The sequence below is a fragment of the Rattus norvegicus genome, chromosome 5, assembly GCF_036323735.1.
Source record: "Rattus norvegicus strain BN/NHsdMcwi chromosome 5, GRCr8, whole genome shotgun sequence".
NCBI classification, from domain to species: Eukaryota; Metazoa; Chordata; class Mammalia; order Rodentia; family Muridae; genus Rattus; species Rattus norvegicus.
Genome location: NC_086023.1, coordinates 159,116,007 through 159,134,680, shown reverse-complemented (window position 1 = coordinate 159,134,680; position 18,674 = coordinate 159,116,007). Strand labels below are relative to the sequence as shown.

The 18,674-nt window shown below is 51.5% G+C and overlaps 1 protein-coding gene across 3 annotated transcripts in view; it reads left to right on the top strand.

Annotated features, from left to right (window-relative positions):
- Window positions 1-2,891: 2,891 nt before the first annotated feature.
- Window positions 2,892-18,674, top strand: part of Spen (spen family transcriptional repressor) — a 73,532-nt gene continuing 57,749 nt past the window's right edge. For 2 of the 3 annotated variants that reach the window (XM_039110807.2, XM_039110804.2), the window contains exon 1: window positions 2,892-3,357. In XM_039110807.2, the coding sequence (XP_038966735.1) occupies window positions 3,275-3,357 (83 nt within the window). In that variant the 5' untranslated portion in view covers window positions 2,892-3,274. The remainder of the gene's footprint in view (window positions 3,358-18,674) is intronic. The other variant, NM_001395101.1, reaches the window with a different exon arrangement.

Sequence of the window (18,674 nt, the reverse complement as noted above, 5' to 3'; positions counted from 1 at the left end):
AGCTGGCCTTGAATTTACAGAGATTCACCTGCCTCTGTCTCCTCCTGAGTACTGATATTGAAAGTGTGCACCACCACGCTGGTCTCTGTTTTTATTTCTGTGTATGTGTGTGTGTTTCCTTTTTGGGTTTGTGCAGGAAGGGTGCAGATGTTCTTAGAGGCCTGGGCTAGCTGGGGAGTTAAGACTTACAGGTGGTTGACTGGGAGCCATACTGTGCTAAGACTCCAACTCAGACTTCTGAAAGAACAGGAAATCGCTCTCCACTGCTGAGTCATCTTTCTATCCCTGATCCCAGGTTCTTTTTAAAACATCAGAAGATTAGATTGTCTTTCTGTCAGCTCCTCTCTGTTTTGTTTCTTTCTTCTATAGAAACTCACAAAGATACAGGTTCATGAAGAAAACTCCCTTAAATATTTTGTAACATAGTTGGAAACAAGGAAACAGCTTTACCTGTTTCCTGATGTGTTGCCAGCAAAAATGCAAAGCACCGAGAGAAAGAAACCCCCGATTTGGGCTAGCAAAAGGCACTTGCTTGTCTCTTGCCTTGTGATCAACAGCATTTGCACTAGAAATGGAAATCAGAAAGCAGGGATTCCTGAGCCCACTTATCTCTGTGTTTTGTTGCCTGGCAGCATCCATTTCCCAGGGTGTGTGTGTCACACTCTGTGGGCTTCTCTCCTCCCATGGTGTAAGGTTTGGGGCTTGATGGCAAGCCAACTTTACCTGCTGAGTTTTCTTATCTTACAGATTTTTTTTTTCTGCTTTTTTTTTAAATTTTTTTTTAAGACAGGGCATCACTATGTAGCTATGGGATTAAGGGCCTTGCCACCAGGACTGGCATCAGTACCACAATCATAAACCCTCCAGCTAATCTAGAAGGATATTTTGTAAAATAATCATCATCATCATCATAATCATAATAATAATCATCTAGTTTTGGGGCTGGAGAGAGGGCTCAGGAATTAAGGGCACTGGCTGCTGTCCCAGAGGTCCTGAGTTCAATTCCCAGTATCTACATGGCAGTTCACAACTGTCTATAACTCTATTTCCTTTTTTTTTTTTTTCCTTTTTCCGGGGCTGGGGACCGAACCCAGGACCTTGCACTTCCTAGGTAAGCGCTCTACCACTGAGCCAAATCCCCAACCCCTCTATTTCCAGAGGATCTAACACCCTGGGACAGACACATGTAGGCCAAATGCCAATGTACATAAAATAAATTATTTTTTTCAAAATCTAGTTTTAGGGGGCTGAGGCAAGGAGATTACTGGGGTTATATAGTGAGACCCAGTCTCAGAAACGAAAAAGAAAGGGGTGGGAGGATGGCTAATGCTTGAGAACACTGTGCCTCTTGCAGAGAATCCGGGTTTGGTTGCTCACATCCACATGATGCTCACAACCACCCCTAACTCCAGCTTCACTGGTTCCCTTTTCTGAACTTCATGGGCACCAAGCGCACACACGATGCACATCCATGCAAGCAAACCAAGTAAACCAACACACACACACACACACACACACACACACACACACACACACTCAATGACCAAATAATAAAAAGGGAAACTCTACTAAGTTCACCTCTTGTGGAACAAAAGAAACTATTATGTGACCCCAGATATTATTGCCATTGCTTATGATTTTTCCGATTCAAAATATTGCCTGTTCAGTTGGTGCAGCAGTATGGTAGCCCAGGTCTACAGTCTCGGTACTGGGAGGTGGGCGTAGAAGTTTGAGATTAGCTTGAGCCTATATGAGACATTTTCTCAAAAACATAAACTGTGGGGGCTGGGGATTTAGCTCAGTGGTAGAGCGCTTACCTAGGAAGCGCAAGGCCCTGGGTTCGGTCCCCAGCTCCGGAAAAACAAACAAACAAACAAAAAAAAAACATAAACTGTGGCTCCGGAATACCCTTCCAAATTAAGCTAAATAAATAAAACACTACCGAGAATTGGGAATGTAGCTCAGTGATACATTACCACTCCTTGTCAGACGTGGGGGATGTCCTTAGTTAGAACCCTAATTTGTGTGTACTTGCACTTTGTAGTATCTAAGGGCGCTATGAAAAAAAAAATCTATAGGCTGTACCTAAAGCACCATTTTTTTTTTGTGTTTGAAAAACTAAAGTACGAGTTGCTGACGGTTTTAATGAGCTAGCTGTTGTTGTTGTTGTTGTTGTTCTACAGTTGCCTTTTGCGGTTTTATCTTTCTGTAAACCGGCCTTATATAAAAGGTCAACTGCAAGTTTCAAAGGTCTGGAAGGCCCGGAGGTCTAATCCTGTTTAAAAAATAAACTATTCCAAACCTTCTGAGGGGAACGGTGTGAAATGTCTGTATCCTTTCAGCTCTAGTTCTTGTACACCGTAACCATGAGCAAAGGCATCTTACAGAAGGTTTCGCAAGCTCCTATATAAAAAGTTGCTTAATGTTACAAGCCAATGATTTTTGGGAGGGATAGGTTTCTCTGCAGCGCTGGTCCCTTGTCTGGGCGGTGAAAAGGGCGGCCTGGTTCGGACCACTTTCCCAAGCAGGCGGGGAATCTAGGCGTCCGGAAACGGTCAGGGGCGGTCCGTAGGGCGGACAGGCTAGGGACTTTGTCCTCTAGAAACCGCTTGGCCTCGAAACTAACCGGGTTCTCTTGTGTTTCCCCAGAGCAACGCCTGATCGCAGGGAGAAGCGGCCCCACGCTCCCCCCCCCCCCCCGATGCCTCGGGCGGCCGGCCTCCCGCCCCCCGTCGCGCCTGCGTACTAAGCTGACTGCGCGAACGCCGCTTCCCGGCTCCGCATTCCTCCCCCTTCGGGACTCCGCGCGCCTGCGCGCCAGCTGGGAGGAACTCGGCGTCGGGGCGGGAGGACGCGCGCGCGCCCGCGGCCAGGGGGCGGCGGCCAGGCGGCGGGAGGCGGGCCGCGCGCGCCGGTGGGAAGCGTCCGGCAGCCACAGCGCCGGCTCCGTCGTAGTCGCGGCCGCCCGGGTCTCGCTCGCCCCTCCTCCCGCTCCCCCGCCCGCCGCCGCCCGCGCGCATGCGCCGCCGGAGCGCGAGGGTCGGCTTCGGGTGTTTGGTGGCGGCAGAGCGGAGCTGCGAGGCCCGAGAGTCAGAACCTGGGGGAGAGGGATGGTCTCTGCACCGGGGGGAGCCGGAGGAGCCGCCGCCGCTGCCGACGCCACCGCCGCAGCCGCCGCCGCCGCCGCCCCGGCGCCCGCCTCCCTGCGCTGACGGCCGCGTACGAAGCCGGCGAGGGGGAGCCAGCCACGGCGGTCGCCGGCACACCGCCCAGCATGGTCCGGGAAACCAGGCACCTCTGGGTGGGAAACTTACCGGAGAACGTGCGAGAAGAGAAGATCATCGAGCATTTCAAACGGTGAGTGACACGAGGCCCGGGGCCGCGCTGGCACCTCGGGCGCCTCTCCGGCCCGTTGCTGGCCACCGGCAGAGCGGCGACGCGCGGCTGGCTCCGGCGCTCTGGGCGGGCGGCTGCTGTGCGGCCACCGAGGGAGCGGGAGCGCTAGGGGCTGCGGGGTCGCCTCTTTTTGCGCGCCGCCTCGCCGTCCAGCGCGGCCGGCCGGGGCCCAGAGCGCCCGCAGAGCCGGGGCTGTGCGGACGCCGCAGCCGCGCCTGGCATCGTGCGGCACCGGGAGGTGGCAGGCACCCGAAGCCGGGGCCGCTCTCCGAAGATTCGTGCAGCGGCAGATGCTTCTGTCTGTGCGACTGGGCGGAGCGGGCTGCCTGGCGCTCGGTGGCGGCTAGATGGGCTGCCCGTGTCCTGGGGCTCGCGGAGAAGGGAGCGCGAACGCCAAGGCGCTGCGGATGCATTCCCGCGCCGCGCTGGTGACCGAGCGGTTTTTACAATAGATCCTCCACCCTCGAATTCGTTAATGAAGTAGCGAAAAAGTGCAAATCTTTAGCGGTTGGGTGTGACTTTTCTGTTTCTCTAAATACTTTTTTGCTTGTGTAAGATGAAAATAAATGTTGCTTTTTATACGCGTTGGTAGCATTCCGCGCTTATTTGCTCCCAGAAATGCGTGTCCCGTAGCGTGTCCCGTAACTGCTAGAGGCCTCAGCGTGCAACCCCACTTACAATGAGAATTTATTCATACTTTCACACATCGAGAAACAACAGCATATCTGCGATCGCCTGTGAAAATTCATTTCTCCTGATAATCCAATACCCTTGAAGGTTCCAAGTTGGTCGTACTCTGAATTCCCACTATCCAGTGGGTGCAGAGAATATAATTAGGAAAACGAACGTCCTCATTAGAGTCAACCGGAGAAAATGGGTTGTGTCGCCCGGTCTGGTCTGGAACCTCTTTGGTGAGGCCTGGGAAGCGTGAGCGCCTTTCTGGAGGGCCATTGATTCTGTTGGCCGTTGCTGTTACCGGGGTATTAAATCTTCGCCTCTGGGGCGCGCGTGTGCGCGTGCCCGCGTGTGAAAAGGAGCTGGGCATAGTGAGGCCATTCATAACCTGCCGGGATGTCCTCCGCAGGCCTGGGGGAGGTGCGCGCTGCCTGGGACTCCGGGTGTTTACTACGTTGTGCTTGAGACACCGGAGAGGAGGAGGTCCGGAGTGATGGCCAGGGTGCCTGGGGATGAAAGGGGACTGCGGCCGCTGGAGCGCCAGCAAATGGGAACTTTCTCTGCCGGTGCTGCTCCACCCCTCCTCTCAGCCTGGGTCCCTGCCCTCTAGTAGCACATCCTCAGCGTGGAGGAGATAACACTCAGCTTGCTTAGGTCTTGGAGTGGAAACCCTCAGCGCTGTACCCCCTTTAATCACCTGGTGGCTCGTCTGTGGGTCTTTGCATGGGAAATTGATACGCACCGACATGCAAACACGTGCACTGCCTCATTCGCTCTGCTGTGTTGGGTGATCAGACTTGACATTTCACATTATGCAGATTTCATCACTGCTTGCCTCAGACCTGGAGTTTGACCCCCTGTGCAAGACGAGGGAGAGGGAGAGCAGCGAGGGAAGTGGCTGGGGGCAGTCCTGGGAGGCTTGCACGCGTGGTGCCGCGGTCCGGCTGGTGTGAATGACTCTCTAAGATGGCGGCCAGGACCCACTTTATGTGGGAATCTGCGGAGCCGCTCAGAATGCAGGAGAGGGAGGGAGGAGGCGCACAGGAGGGCTGTCTGGAGAACCCGAGGAACGCGGCTCTAGCTGAAGGCTCACGGGCACATTGCTGACCCTGCGTTTACAGCAAGCAGCGTTTTATCTGTGGTAGAGCAAAAGCAGATGCTCTTGGTAAAAAGATTATTTGAAGCCTCTGCAGACATGTGTCCCCAAAACAACTCTATCGTAAACGCGACAGTTCTCACTTTGAAACGAATGGATTTTATTTGGTTAGTACACCTTTAATGGTTGCAGAGCAGGACAAGGTAACAGAAAGTAATCTCCCCTCACCCTTGACCCTGGAATTCCCAGTTCTCATGCCCCCTCCCCCACCGCCCCCAAACAGGTACTCTCTGTTTCTGGTCTCTTGCTTATCTTTCTACCTGGAAGAATGTTTTTTTGTTTGTTTGTTTGTTTGTTTGTTTGTTTTCGTTTTTTTGCCGATCCAGTTTTGGAGCCAAGTATCTATTTATCCATATAGAAGAATGTGTTTTGTTTAATATGTGATCGATACTAGGAAGGAAAATAGAATTTTAATCGTTTAAACGAAAGGGATGAAAAGGCACTAAAATGATAAGAAAACTTAATGGCGTTCAACCTCTGCCCTGTGGACCTCAGAATGAGAAGAACTGTGAGAGATGCCTGTATTAAACCGAACCTGAGTGCCTTTTCCTACCCTTTTCCCCAGCTGATTACAACTAATAACTGTTTTACAGGATTAAGAGGTGTACACTGGGAATACATTACATAGAACGCGTCAAAGATGAATGTTCTTTTAACAGTGGTTAGGCTTTTGCAGTAGGTATTTAGATAAAAAGGACAACAAAACACCGTGGAGGCTAAATCAGACAGCTGCGGAGGCAGAAATAAAGGTCTCCCTCCTGCTCGCTCGGGGTTTTGACCGGTGCTTTCACTGCACAGCAGATGTAGGAAGGGTGTCGATCCCTTCCCCTCCCCTCCCCTCCCCTCCCCACCAGTGCTGAAGAAAGGCCGCCCGAGAACATAGAGTATTTTTAAAAATTGGCTGTACCTTCCTGCATATAATAAGTCTACTGTGTTCATTTTCTTTACAGCTTTCCATTTGCTGAATTAAGAAAAACCAAACGACTGTTTCTGAACAGGGTTTTAGCTAACAAAGATCCATTACAGAGCCACAATGGAGAAAGCCCTTCCTTCCCTTTGTATGTTAGCCGAGCTGAAGGGTTGGAGGGGGCATCACACAATTGCTTGCTGTCTTGTAGAGCGAGGTGTGTGCCAGGGCTCCCTGAGTTAACAGAGGAATAGAATCCCTCAGAGACTAGCCCTTCTCTCTGCTTCACTTTCAGGGTTAAATACATTGCATTTTCCTTGCCCACCTATCACTGGTACTTTGCAGATAGATAGGGTAAATATTATATAGTAGTTGACTAGGGGAAGTCTTTTTTTAAAATTGTCAAAGAACGAAACTGGATAAAAATCATATATATACACACACACACACACACACACACAAGGTTTCTTAGAAAAAAATTGTTTTAGCACAGCGGTTTTCCAGTTAAAAGCCATTACATATACTTTTTGGTCACAAAAATTAGATAATACCACAGCTTCTTCACCGTTCCGCTCTCACTGAGGATCTGTTTAGAGGCCATCCCTGCTGTGTCCTTTCTTTATTGGAGCCCAGATGATGTCTATGAAGTCACCTCTAGTTTTGAATGTTGTGCTTCTGAGTATATTTTTTTTTTCTTTTTTTCGGAGCTGGGGACCGAACCCAGGGTCTTGCTCTTGCTAGGCAAGCGCTCTACCACTGAGCTAAATCCCCAACCCCCTGAGTATCTTTTTTTTTTTTAAAGATTTATTTTATTTATATGAGTACACTGTAGCTGTCTTCAGACACACCAGAAGAGGGCATCGGATCCCATTACAGATGGTTGTGAGCCACCATGTGGTTGCTGGGAATTGAACTCAGGACCTCTGGAAGAGCAGTCAGTGCTCTTAACCACTGAGCCATCTCTCCAGCCCCCTGAGTATCTATTTTAATGATAGATTTTGTTGCATATTTTAAAATCTCAGGAAAATTCAGTCATCTTGAAATAGCATTAAAATTAATACAAAATCCTTAAAATGTATTTTATTCCTTGAAAAAAAAAAAGAATGTATGTGGCAGACCTCAGGGAAACATGGGGCTCCTTTCAAGGAGCGTCCCCTTCTGTCTTGGAGAAGGGACCTTCACAGCCACCTTTGTTTCAGCCTCCGGGTTGCTTGGGATTCGACTGCTTAGTGTGCTTACCTAGGAAGAGGTTTCGGGCCGGGTTTATGAGACAGCTTTAGCTCTGTTAACACTGAAGCGTGGGGAAATGTATGTAGAACGCTATAAAGATGGCGTGATGAAGCATGGCGTGGTGGCGCTCACCTTTATCCCTGTCCTTTGGAGGGCGAGGCAGGTGGACTCGAGTTCAAGGCCAGCCTAGTCTACAAAGAGTTCCAGGATAACCAGGGCTACAAAGTGAGACCCTGTTTCGAAAAGCCAAAGAGAGACAGACAGACAGACAGTGGTGAAGGCGGCAAGCCTTTCTATAGCCCAGGGCGGTTTCTCTCCCCCCTGGTTCCAGGACCCCGCACCTGATCATTTACCCTCCGTTACTTTTTAAAAAAAGTATTCACACTATTTCAGGAGGACTCGGAACGTGCAGTTGGAGATTATGTATTTCCTTTCTACTATTTCTACCCCCCTCCCCTTTATTGCAGCTGAGGATGGAACCCAGAGTCTCACATGGCAAGTTCTTGCTGATGGGTCCTTGGGTTTAAGCTCTTGCACCCAAGGAAGTAGCGCTGGTTTGAGCTGTAGCCAGCTATTCCAGTGTTTAGAATGAGCTACGAAACCTGTGTGGTAACAAAAATTGAACTCCTAGACTTGGCTATGGGATGATTTTTATTTTATTGTACTTCTTTGTGCTCGCAGGGGTGTTTGTCTGTACCACATTTATATCTGGTGCACATGGAGGCCGGAAGACGGTGTAGATCCCCTGGGACTGGAGTTACAGATAATTGTGAGCCACCATGTTGTTGCTGGGAGCTGAGTTCCAGTCCTCTGGCAGAGCAGTCAGTGCCGAGCCACCTCTTCCTGGGTCCCTGCTTGGGATTTATTTTGAGTGATAGGTAGCTGGTTTTCAGTGTGTGGAAATATGCTCTGTGTAGTTCAGATTGTTCTCCCACATGTGTCCCCGTCCATGATGTCACATGTCAGTGTCAGGGCCGGGTGTGGTGCTGAACTGCTTTAGCCCCAGTCATCTGCAGAGGCAGGCAGGTCTCTGAGCTCCAGGCCAGCCAGGGCTGCTGCACAGTGAGACTTTGCCTTAAAAAACAAAACCCAAAACCAAAACATGTTTGTGTCTAAATAGTCTACAGGAGAATGACTAAAATCCTAACTTAAGTTGGGTGGAATTTTGTTTGCCTTTTTTTTTTTGTTTTTGTTTTTGTTTTTTTGTTTTAGATTTATTTATTTTTCATGTATATGTGTACACTGTCGCTGTCTTCAGACACACCGGAAGAGGGCATCGGATCCCATTACAGATGGCTGTGAACCACCATGTGGTTGCTGGGAATTGAACTCAGGACCTCTGGAAGAGCAGCCAGTGCTCTAACCACTGAGCCATCTCTCCAGCTCCACCTTTTGGTTTTTTGAGACAGGGTCCCTTTTATATACCCTAGGTTGACCCTGGTATTTGATAGATAGACCAGGCTGGCCTTGAAGGCAGGGATTCCCTCTTTCCTCTTCCTCACAAATGCTGAGCCGTCATGCTGGGTTGCTTTTTAGTTTTGAGACACGCTCTCCCGAATCTTAGTCTACCCTTGAATTTGCTAGAATTCTTGATCTTTCAGCCTCTATCTTCTGAAAGCTGGATCATAGTATGACCTATCAGACTGAGTTTACATGGTGGACTTCAAACTTAGGGCTTCATGCATGGTAGGCAAGCAGTCTATTTAAATGCAGCTACCTTTCTGACTTGCGAATCTGGATTGGATTATTTATGATTTTAAGTGTAGAAAACTCACGTTTAAGTATAGTAAAACATGTGTGTTTTTGAGAGTCTCACTATGTGGAACCAAGCTGGGTTTTCATGGAAACCCTTTCCTCAGCCTCCCTCCTCAATGTCGGGATTATAATCTTTCAGCTTGTGTGTTTTCATATCTCAGGAAGTTAGAACATTCTGAGATAATGCCTGAGTAAAAATGGCCTGCCTGTCTCACTGTAGTCTTGTTAGCTTTGAACTCCCCACGAGCCCTGGCCTCAGCCTCCTGAGTGCTGGAATTGTAGGTGTGTGCAAACATGCCCTCCTGTGCTCTCTTTTGATCCAGACTATCCAGTATTGTGGCCTCCTCCTTTTAGTTGTCTGGGCTCTATAGCCTCCGTAAGTCTCCAGCGTTAACCTCCCTCCTCCGAGCACCCTTATCTCTGAGCTCAGTTTTCTAGTCCACCCGCACCTTAGTGTTAAAGATCACAAATTCTCCTTCAGGATAACTGGGTTTCTCTGGCCCTTGGCTTGTGCTGTACTTGGCTCATCACTGGTTTTTTTTTTTTTTTAAGGTTTATTTATTTTTTATTGCATTTGTGAGTGTATGTGTGTGTGTGCCTGGTGCCTGAAGAGGTGGGAAGGGGGCATCAAGTCCCGGGAACTGGAGTTACAGATGGAAAGTTAGCCCTATGCACAGGATGATAAGTGTGTGTGCGCAGCCAGCAGCACTGTGCTCTTAGGTTTGCCAGGCTAGGTGAGGCGTGGTGACACTCTACTGTGACCCCAGCTCTAGGGAGGCAGAGGCAGAGGCAGAGGCAGAGGCAGAGGCAGAGGCAGAGGCAGAGGCAGAGGCAGAGGCAGAGGCAGAGGCAGAGGCAGAGGCAGAGGCAGAGGCAGAGGCAGAGGCAGAGGCAGAGGCAGAGGCAGAGGCAGAGGCAGAGGCAGAGGCAGAGGCAGAGGCAGAGGCAGAGGCAGAGGCAGAGGCAGAGGCAGAGGCAGAGGCAGAGGCAGAGGCAGAGGCAGAGGCAGAGGCAGAGGCAGAGGCAGAGGCAGAGGCAGAGGCAGAGGCAGAGGCAGAGGCAGAGGCAGAGGCAGAGGCAGAGGCAGAGGCAGAGGCAGAGGCAGAGGCAGAGGCAGAGGCAGAGGCAGAGGCAGAGGCAGAGGCAGAGGCAGAGGCAGAGGCAGAGGCAGAGGCAGAGGCAGAGGCAGAGGCAGAGGCAGAGGCAGAGGCAGAGGCAGAGGCAGAGGCAGAGGCAGAGGCAGAGGCAGAGGCAGAGGCAGAGGCAGAGGCAGAGGCAGAGGCAGAGGCAGAGGCAGAGGCAGAGGCAGAGGCAGAGGCAGAGGCAGAGGCAGAGGCAGAGGCAGAGGCAGAGGCAGAGGCAGAGGCAGAGGCAGAGGCAGAGGCAGAGGCAGAGGCAGAGGCAGAGGCAGAGGCAGAGGCAGAGGCAGAGGCAGAGGCAGAGGCAGAGGCAGAGGCAGAGGCAGAGGCAGAGGCAGAGGCAGAGGCAGAGGCAGAGGCAGAGGCAGAGGCAGAGGCAGAGGCAGAGGCAGAGGCAGAGGCAGAGGCAGAGGCAGAGGCAGAGGCAGAGGCAGAGGCAGAGGCAGAGGCAGAGGCAGAGGCAGAGGCAGAGGCAGAGGCAGAGGCAGAGGCAGAGGCAGAGGCAGAGGCAGAGGCAGAGGCAGAGGCAGAGGCAGAGGCAGAGGCAGAGGCAGAGGCAGAGGCAGAGGCAGAGGCAGAGGCAGAGGCAGAGGCAGAGGCAGAGGCAGAGGCAGAGGCAGAGGCAGAGGCAGAGGCAGAGGCAGAGGCAGAGGCAGAGGCAGAGGCAGAGGCAGAGGCAGAGGCAGAGGCAGAGGCAGAGGCAGAGGCAGAGGCAGAGGCAGAGGCAGAGGCAGAGGCAGAGGCAGAGGCAGAGGCAGAGGCAGAGGCAGAGGCAGAGGCAGAGGCAGAGGCAGAGGCAGAGGCAGAGGCAGAGGCAGAGGCAGAGGCAGAGGCAGAGGCAGAGGCAGAGGCAGAGGCAGAGGCAGAGGCAGAGGCAGAGGCAGAGGCAGAGGCAGAGGCAGAGGCAGAGGCAGAGGCAGAGGCAGAGGCAGAGGCAGAGGCAGAGGCAGAGGCAGAGGCAGAGGCAGAGGCAGAGGCAGAGGCAGAGGCAGAGGCAGAGGCAGAGGCAGAGGCAGAGGCAGAGGCAGAGGCAGAGGCAGAGGCAGAGGCAGAGGCAGAGGCAGAGGCAGAGGCAGAGGCAGAGGCAGAGGCAGAGGCAGAGGCAGAGGCAGAGGCAGAGGCAGAGGCAGAGGCAGAGGCAGAGGCAGAGGCAGAGGCAGAGGCAGAGGCAGAGGCAGAGGCAGAGGCAGAGGCAGAGGCAGAGGCAGAGGCAGAGGCAGAGGCAGAGGCAGAGGCAGAGGCAGAGGCAGAGGCAGAGGCAGAGGCAGAGGCAGAGGCAGAGGCAGAGGCAGAGGCAGAGGCAGAGGCAGAGGCAGAGGCAGAGGCAGAGGCAGAGGCAGAGGCAGAGGCAGAGGCAGAGGCAGAGGCAGAGGCAGAGGCAGAGGCAGAGGCAGAGGCAGAGGCAGAGGCAGAGGCAGAGGCAGAGGCAGAGGCAGAGGCAGAGGCAGAGGCAGAGGCAGAGGCAGAGGCAGAGGCAGAGGCAGAGGCAGAGGCAGAGGCAGAGGCAGAGGCAGAGGCAGAGGCAGAGGCAGAGGCAGAGGCAGAGGCAGAGGAGGCAGAGGCAGAGGCAGAGGAGGCAGAGGCAGAGGCAGAGGCAGAGGCAGAGGCAGAGGCAGAGGCAGAGGCAGAGGCAGAGGCAGAGGCAGAGGCAGAGGCAGAGGCAGAGGCAGAGGCAGAGGCAGAGGCAGAGGCAGAGGCAGAGGCAGAGGCAGAGGCAGAGGCAGAGGCAGAGGCAGAGGCAGAGGCAGAGGCAGAGGCAGAGGCAGAGGCAGAGGCAGAGGCAGAGGCAGAGGCAGAGGCAGAGGCAGAGGCAGAGGCAGAGGCAGAGGCAGAGGCAGAGGCAGAGGCAGAGGCAGAGGCAGAGGCAGAGGCAGAGGCAGAGGCAGAGGCAGAGGCAGAGGCAGAGGCAGAGGCAGAGGCAGAGGCAGAGGCAGAGGCAGAGGCAGAGGCAGAGGCAGAGGCAGAGGCAGAGGCAGAGGCAGAGGCAGAGGCAGAGGCAGAGGCAGAGGCAGAGGCAGAGGCAGAGGCAGAGGCAGAGGCAGAGGCAGAGGCAGAGGCAGAGGCAGAGGCAGAGGCAGAGGCAGAGGCAGAGGCAGAGGCAGAGGCAGAGGCAGAGGCAGAGGCAGAGGCAGAGGCAGAGGCAGAGGCAGAGGCAGAGGCAGAGGCAGAGGCAGAGGCAGAGGCAGAGGCAGAGGCAGAGGCAGAGGCAGAGGCAGAGGCAGAGGCAGAGGCAGAGGCAGAGGCAGAGGCAGAGGCAGAGGCAGAGGCAGAGGCAGAGGCAGAGGCAGAGGCAGAGGCAGAGGCAGAGGCAGAGGCAGAGGCAGAGGCAGAGGCAGAGGCAGAGGCAGAGGCAGAGGCAGAGGCAGAGGCAGAGGCAGAGGCAGAGGCAGAGGCAGAGGCAGAGGCAGAGGCAGAGGCAGAGGCAGAGGCAGAGGCAGAGGCAGAGGCAGAGGCAGAGGCAGAGGCAGAGGCAGAGGCAGAGGCAGAGGCAGAGGCAGAGGCAGAGGCAGAGGCAGAGGCAGAGGCAGAGGCAGAGGCAGAGGCAGAGGCAGAGGCAGAGGCAGAGGCAGGTAGATCTCTGAGTTTGAGGCCAGCCTGGGCTTCAGAATGAGTCCTAGGAACTCTGTAGTTCTAGGACTATGCAGAGAGATCCTGTCTCAAAACAAAGAAAACAAAGTTTGCCTCTGGGAAGGTTGGTGTTGTTCGTGGTGTCCCCACCCCCTTGGTTTGTGACAGGTGTTTTGTGGGAGATTCCCTGGGACTGACTATCCTGGCCCTCTCTCTGTCAGTCTCAGCCTTAGCACTGGGTGAGATTCTCCCTCTGCTCCCTGCCTGCCACTGTGACTGCCTTCCTCGGAGGCTGAGGCCAGAGGATGAATTGGCGCTCTGGACAGGCTGTGAAGAGAGCCCTCCCTTTGGGTGGTGATCAGCTGCTGCCGCTCCTTAGCCTTCATGGCCCAGGCATGGCAGGAGCTTCTGTTCACCACAGCTTTCTACATTTCAGTCCTGGAAGAAGCCTTTTTTGCTATTGGTGTAGTTAGGTAGAAATCAAAAACCTTAAAGGTTTATTTTCAGTTATTTACTGCGAGTGTCTCTGGGAGTCTGTGAAGTGAAGGTGTTGGCAGAGGCCAAAAGCATCAGATGTTCTCTGGAGCTAGAGTTGTATGCTTAGTTGTAAACTTCCTGCCTCAGGGAGCTGGGAATCAAACTTGGATCTTTAGAACACCATGCTCCGTTAACGGCTGAACCATCTCTTCAGCCCCAGAAATCAAGGTTTAAGTGCTCAGAACTGTGATTTTCTTTTTCAGAGCTGAGATGTGTCATTTGTACATGCATGTATGAACACGAAGGTGCTGTTGTGTCTTAATTTACATTTGTGTGTGCTCATGTGAACTTACAGTGGCAGTGGTCAGGATGGCTTGCTGTTCTTTCCTCTTACCGTGGGAATTGAATTTAGGTCGTGTAGCAAGCACCCTTTCCTCACTGAGTCATTGCACCTGTAATCATATATACTGAGTTGACCTGTTCAGTTAATCAGAAATTTTATTCTACCTATTACCAATTATTTGTATCATTATCGATATTTTATAGGTGTATGCTATGTCTGAGTACAGGTCTGACCATGGTGTGGAGTGTGTGTGTGTGTGTGTGTGTGTGTGTGTGTGTGTGTGAGAGAGAGAGAGAGAGAGAGAGAGAGAGAGAGAGAGAGAGAACACGCGCGCACGTGGGCATATGTGTAATATATAGGTCAGAAGGCAACTTTTGGGGTTATCCCCAAGCTCCCACAGCCCCTTTACCCACTAATTTGTCTCAAGGGGATGATGAGGTTTCTAGCTTTTCCCTTTCATGTTTATAACCCTTCTAAAATAGTGAGAGACCTGACTCCCGTCCTTTCATGCACAGCGCTGTTCAGTAGTTACTGTCCTTTGTAACTCAGTTCCCAGGGGCTCTGCCGCCCACTCCTGCCACTTGTGAGGACATGGCCCTGGTGGCTCTTAGCAAGTTCTTGGAACCCAACACAGTGAAGCTGGCAGAGTAAAGAAGGTGGCATTGGGAGTGGCTTTGCTGGTTTTGCCCTTTTCTCTTCTGTCAGAGGTGTTCCTCTGGGGCGTGAACAACAGACTCACCACTACCTCACTCACGACCTCAGGGTCTTGTCTCTGCTCGAACTGCTGCTATTAGGTTTGGACCTAAATCAGTCTGAGGTGTGGTTTTCTCCTGCTCGTCATAAACTCATTCGTCAACTTTCTTACGTCAAGTGGAGAACAGGTTTTAGGATTTGTTGTGGTGAAGTAGCCTTACACTGAATCAGGCAAGCAGCAACCTTTAATGTGGACGTGGGAAAACGGTTTCCTGAAGTTTATACAGAGAGTATAGAGCGCTGTAGCCCCTGGTGGCTTAGAGCTCACTGTGCTCTAAGAACATGAACTCTTTTTTTCCTTTCCTTAACAAACCACCCCACTTCTCTCAGAGACAGGGCCTCACTCTAAAGACCAGGCTGGCCTAGAACTCATAGAGATCCCCTTGCCTCTGCCTCGCATACTGGGGTTTAAGAGCGGCACAAACCAAAAGAGAGGTGCCACTTTTTAAGAGGATGTATTTGCTTTAAGTTCTGCATGGGTATTGCCCGCGTGTGTGTATGTGCACCGTATGCATGCTGGGTACCCATGGAGGCCAGAAGAGGCCATTGGATCACTGGAAATGGTGTTATAGGTGGATGCCGGGAACCGAACCCAGGTCCTCTGGTTTGGTAGATGCTCTTAATAGATTTTTCTATCTCAGCCTCCCAGAGTGCTGCTGGGATTTTAGCTATGAGTCATCATGCTTGGGTTGGGGCGTTTTTTTCCTGCAATATTGGTACACCTGTTCCCTGGCATAAGCCTCACAGTGGGGGTTTGTTGCTTCATCGTCATCACCACCATCATCACCATCACCATCATCGCCACCATTACTGTGTGTGCCAAGGTCTTGAGGGTTGTCAGATCCCCTGGAGTTGGGTGCTGGGACTTGAACTCCCAGTCCTCTAATGCAAGAACAATCTACTGTCTCTTGTTTAGATTTTGTTTTTGAGGCAGGGCTACACAATGTTGCTCTTGCTGGCCTGGAACCCACTGCAGAGACTAGCCTGTTCTCCCTCAGAAATCACCTGCCTCTGCTTTGTAAATGCTAGGGGTTAGAGGCATGGGCTATTGTGCCCAGCCAGTGCTTGCTCCTAACCGAGAAGTCTTCTCTCAGGTCTGGATAACGGTTGTTCTGAACCAGGTCTCAGTTGTCTCGTTTTCTCCACTAGTATTGCAATACTTCCAGAAGGTCAGACTGGTTAAAGAGAGCACGGAACTAGTATCATAATCACACCACAATGACCGATTCTTGCTTGTTTTCAAACAGCAGTTCAAAGCTCTCATACCTTAAAGATCACGGCGCTGTAGTGCAGGTGTCTGAAGAGGCCAGAAGAGGGCGTCAGGTCCCCAGAGTCGGGAGCCTCGGGACGTGGGTGCTGGGAACTGAGCAGCCGTTCTTCTCTGCTGCGCTGTCTGGCCAGCCCCAAGTGCAGTTTCCCCCTCGCATGCTGGTGATTAAACCCAGAGCTTCACACACAGACTCAAGCTCCTTCGTGGAGTCCTGCTCCCAGACCTGTTGTCTTCTGTGGCTGACTTATTTAGTCTCTTCCTCCTTTTCCTTGGTGGGGGTGGGCGGGGTCACTTTTCCTTTGGAGGTAGGGGTTTTCCTGTATTATCATCTTAGCTGTTTTCCCAAGGTTGTGCACTGCAGCCCAGTGGCTTTGCCCTGGCAGAGGGACATACATCACAGACAGTTGTAAATCCTGCTCTGTTCTGTTCTTTCCTGTCACTCCAAGGGCAGGGAGCTCCGGAGCCCGGAGGGAGGCCAGGAGCCCAGTTTGTTAGCTCACACTTGTAACCCTGACACCCAAAGGCCAAGCGGGGAAGGAAGATTGGGTAATTAAAGGCCAGCTTGGTCTCCATGGTGACCTCTCGAAGCCAGAGCTATACAGCCAGATCTGTCCCAAACCCAAGAAAAAGAACCAGGGCTTATGGTGGACATTGTGCTGGATTTAGGGATTTTGAGGAGGGTGGTTGTTGTTTTTTGAGTCAGGGGTTTCTATGCGGCACTGACTGTCCTGAACTCCCTCTGTAGACCAGGGTGGCCTCCAATTTAGAGATTGCCCTGCCTCTCCCTCCTAAGTGCAGAGATTAAAAGGGTGGGTACCACCATTGTCTGTTTTTAACCATCTTTAGTAATTAAGTTTTATGAATCAATTTTATATATAAATTAATTGCACATTGGATGTTTTTAATATCACCATGAAATAGTTGGCCATTATCATAACAAATTACTACTGTAATCAGGTACACTTGAAGTCGAAAATGCCTTTCAAGTGTGTCCAGTTTCAGAAAGTGTGTCAGTTGACATATAGTGAGGTAAGGTAGAGCCTTTGCCTGCCTGCCTTTCTTTAATTTCTAGTGTTTTTTTTTTTTAATTTCCGTATTTTATGTGTATGAGTGCTTTGCCTGCATGTATGTCTGTGTGCCATGTGTGCACCTGGTGCCTAGGGGGTCAGGATCAGGTTCCCCGGAACTGGAGTTACAGATGGCTGTGGGCCACCTTGCGAGTGCTGGGAACCAAAACCTTCTTTTCTGCAAGAGTAACAAGTGCTCCAGCCACTGAGCCCTCTCTCCAGCCTCGGAATCTTGTCTGTAAAGTGAAGCCTTTCAGGGCTTGGTGAGCTCCCATTGGCACCCCAAGCACTCAGAAGGCTGAGAGGTAGGAGGGTCACTGAAGTCAGCCAGGCTACTTTGGAAGGTCTTGTCTCAAAATAAATAAATAAATAAATAAATAAATAAATAAATAAATAAATAAAGCATCAGCAATCAAAAAAAAAAAAAAAAGTCTTGTTTTGCCAGACAAGATGATCCCTCCCACCCCTCTTTGATCTATAATAGGTTATCACGCAGCCCAAAGTTTGAAGTTTATGTCGCCAAGGGTGGAATGGCCGGCCTTCCTGCTCGTGCCTTTCGAGTGTTGTGAGGTGCACTTTCACTACTGTGTGGGTTTGTTCTTCCACTCCTTTTCCACCCCTTTAACACCCTTTAAACCCCCTAGCACTAGATAAGAGAGAAGATGGGAGGGGGCAGGGCACTGTTATCGGTAGATTACTTCCTGCCGATTAGGGCCTTCACGGTTCAAGTTCCTTGGGGGAAGTTTGATCTTCCACGTCAGGATAGCTAGTTTCTTCTTTGCACATCTACTCCGCCATCTAACAACCCATCAACCATCTTGGGGCCCCGGCATTTATATGTCTTCTCAGAAAAAGTCCCCAGAATGCTCAGGGTCACACAACTGCAGAAACTATGCAACCGGCAAAATCACTCCCCTGCTAGAGCATGCGGCAAATCGCTGTGGACAGTCTGAAGCAGCCCATAGCCCCACCCCGGGGTTAAAGAGCATCATTCTTACCTGCTTTTTTAAAGGAACCAACGTTTTCACTACAGCGTCGAGGTCATAGATGTGCATCATGTTGGGCGTTTTGTTTATTTTGAGAGGGTCTTGCTGTAGCACCGCTCATCCCTACCATGTTGACCGTCCCACTTTAGCTTCCAGGGTACTAGAAATTAGAGGGGCAAGGCTGTGCTTTTTAAAACTCTCTGTGTGTACACATAAATATATACACATACATGCTATTTAACTATATATACTATATAACTATAATATATATGCAGACACATTTAATTATTTTAAGTGCAGGAGTGTTTTGCTTGCCTGTTTGCTTGTATGTCTGTGTACCACTTGTGTGTCTGGGGCCTGTGGATGGAGACCAGAGGAAGACACCAGACACCCTGGTTGTGAGCTGCCCTGTGGGTGCTGGGAACCAAACCCAGGTCCTCTGCAAGAGCAGCCTGTCCGCTTACTCAGTGGACCATCTCTCTAGCCTCTAAAAATGTAAATTTAATTTTAAACTATATGTGCATAGTGTATGTGGGTATGTAATGCAGGTGCCCATGAAGGCCAAAAGAGGCCACCAAATTCTCTGAAACTGGAATTATAGGCAGTTTTGACACAGGTTGTGGGAGCTGAGCACCTGTCCTCTGTAAGAGCGATGCATGATTTTAACCCCTGGGCCGTCTCTCTCCAGCCCCACAGTATGACTTTTAAAGGCATGCTGTCACTGGACCATAGATCCAGTCACCTCTTATTGTCTCTGGCTTTTCTTCTATGTTCCTGAGTTCTCAAATACATAATCTGAGGTTATTAACATACTGAGGTGACGACATTCCTCAGGGCATCTCTAAGGACTGCTAATGCTTACTGTAGACAGTTCAGAATGTTGAAAGACTAAGCTTGACAAAACTTGACAGGATTTTGGGTAGTTTTTCATTCTGCCCCGAAAACTTAGATG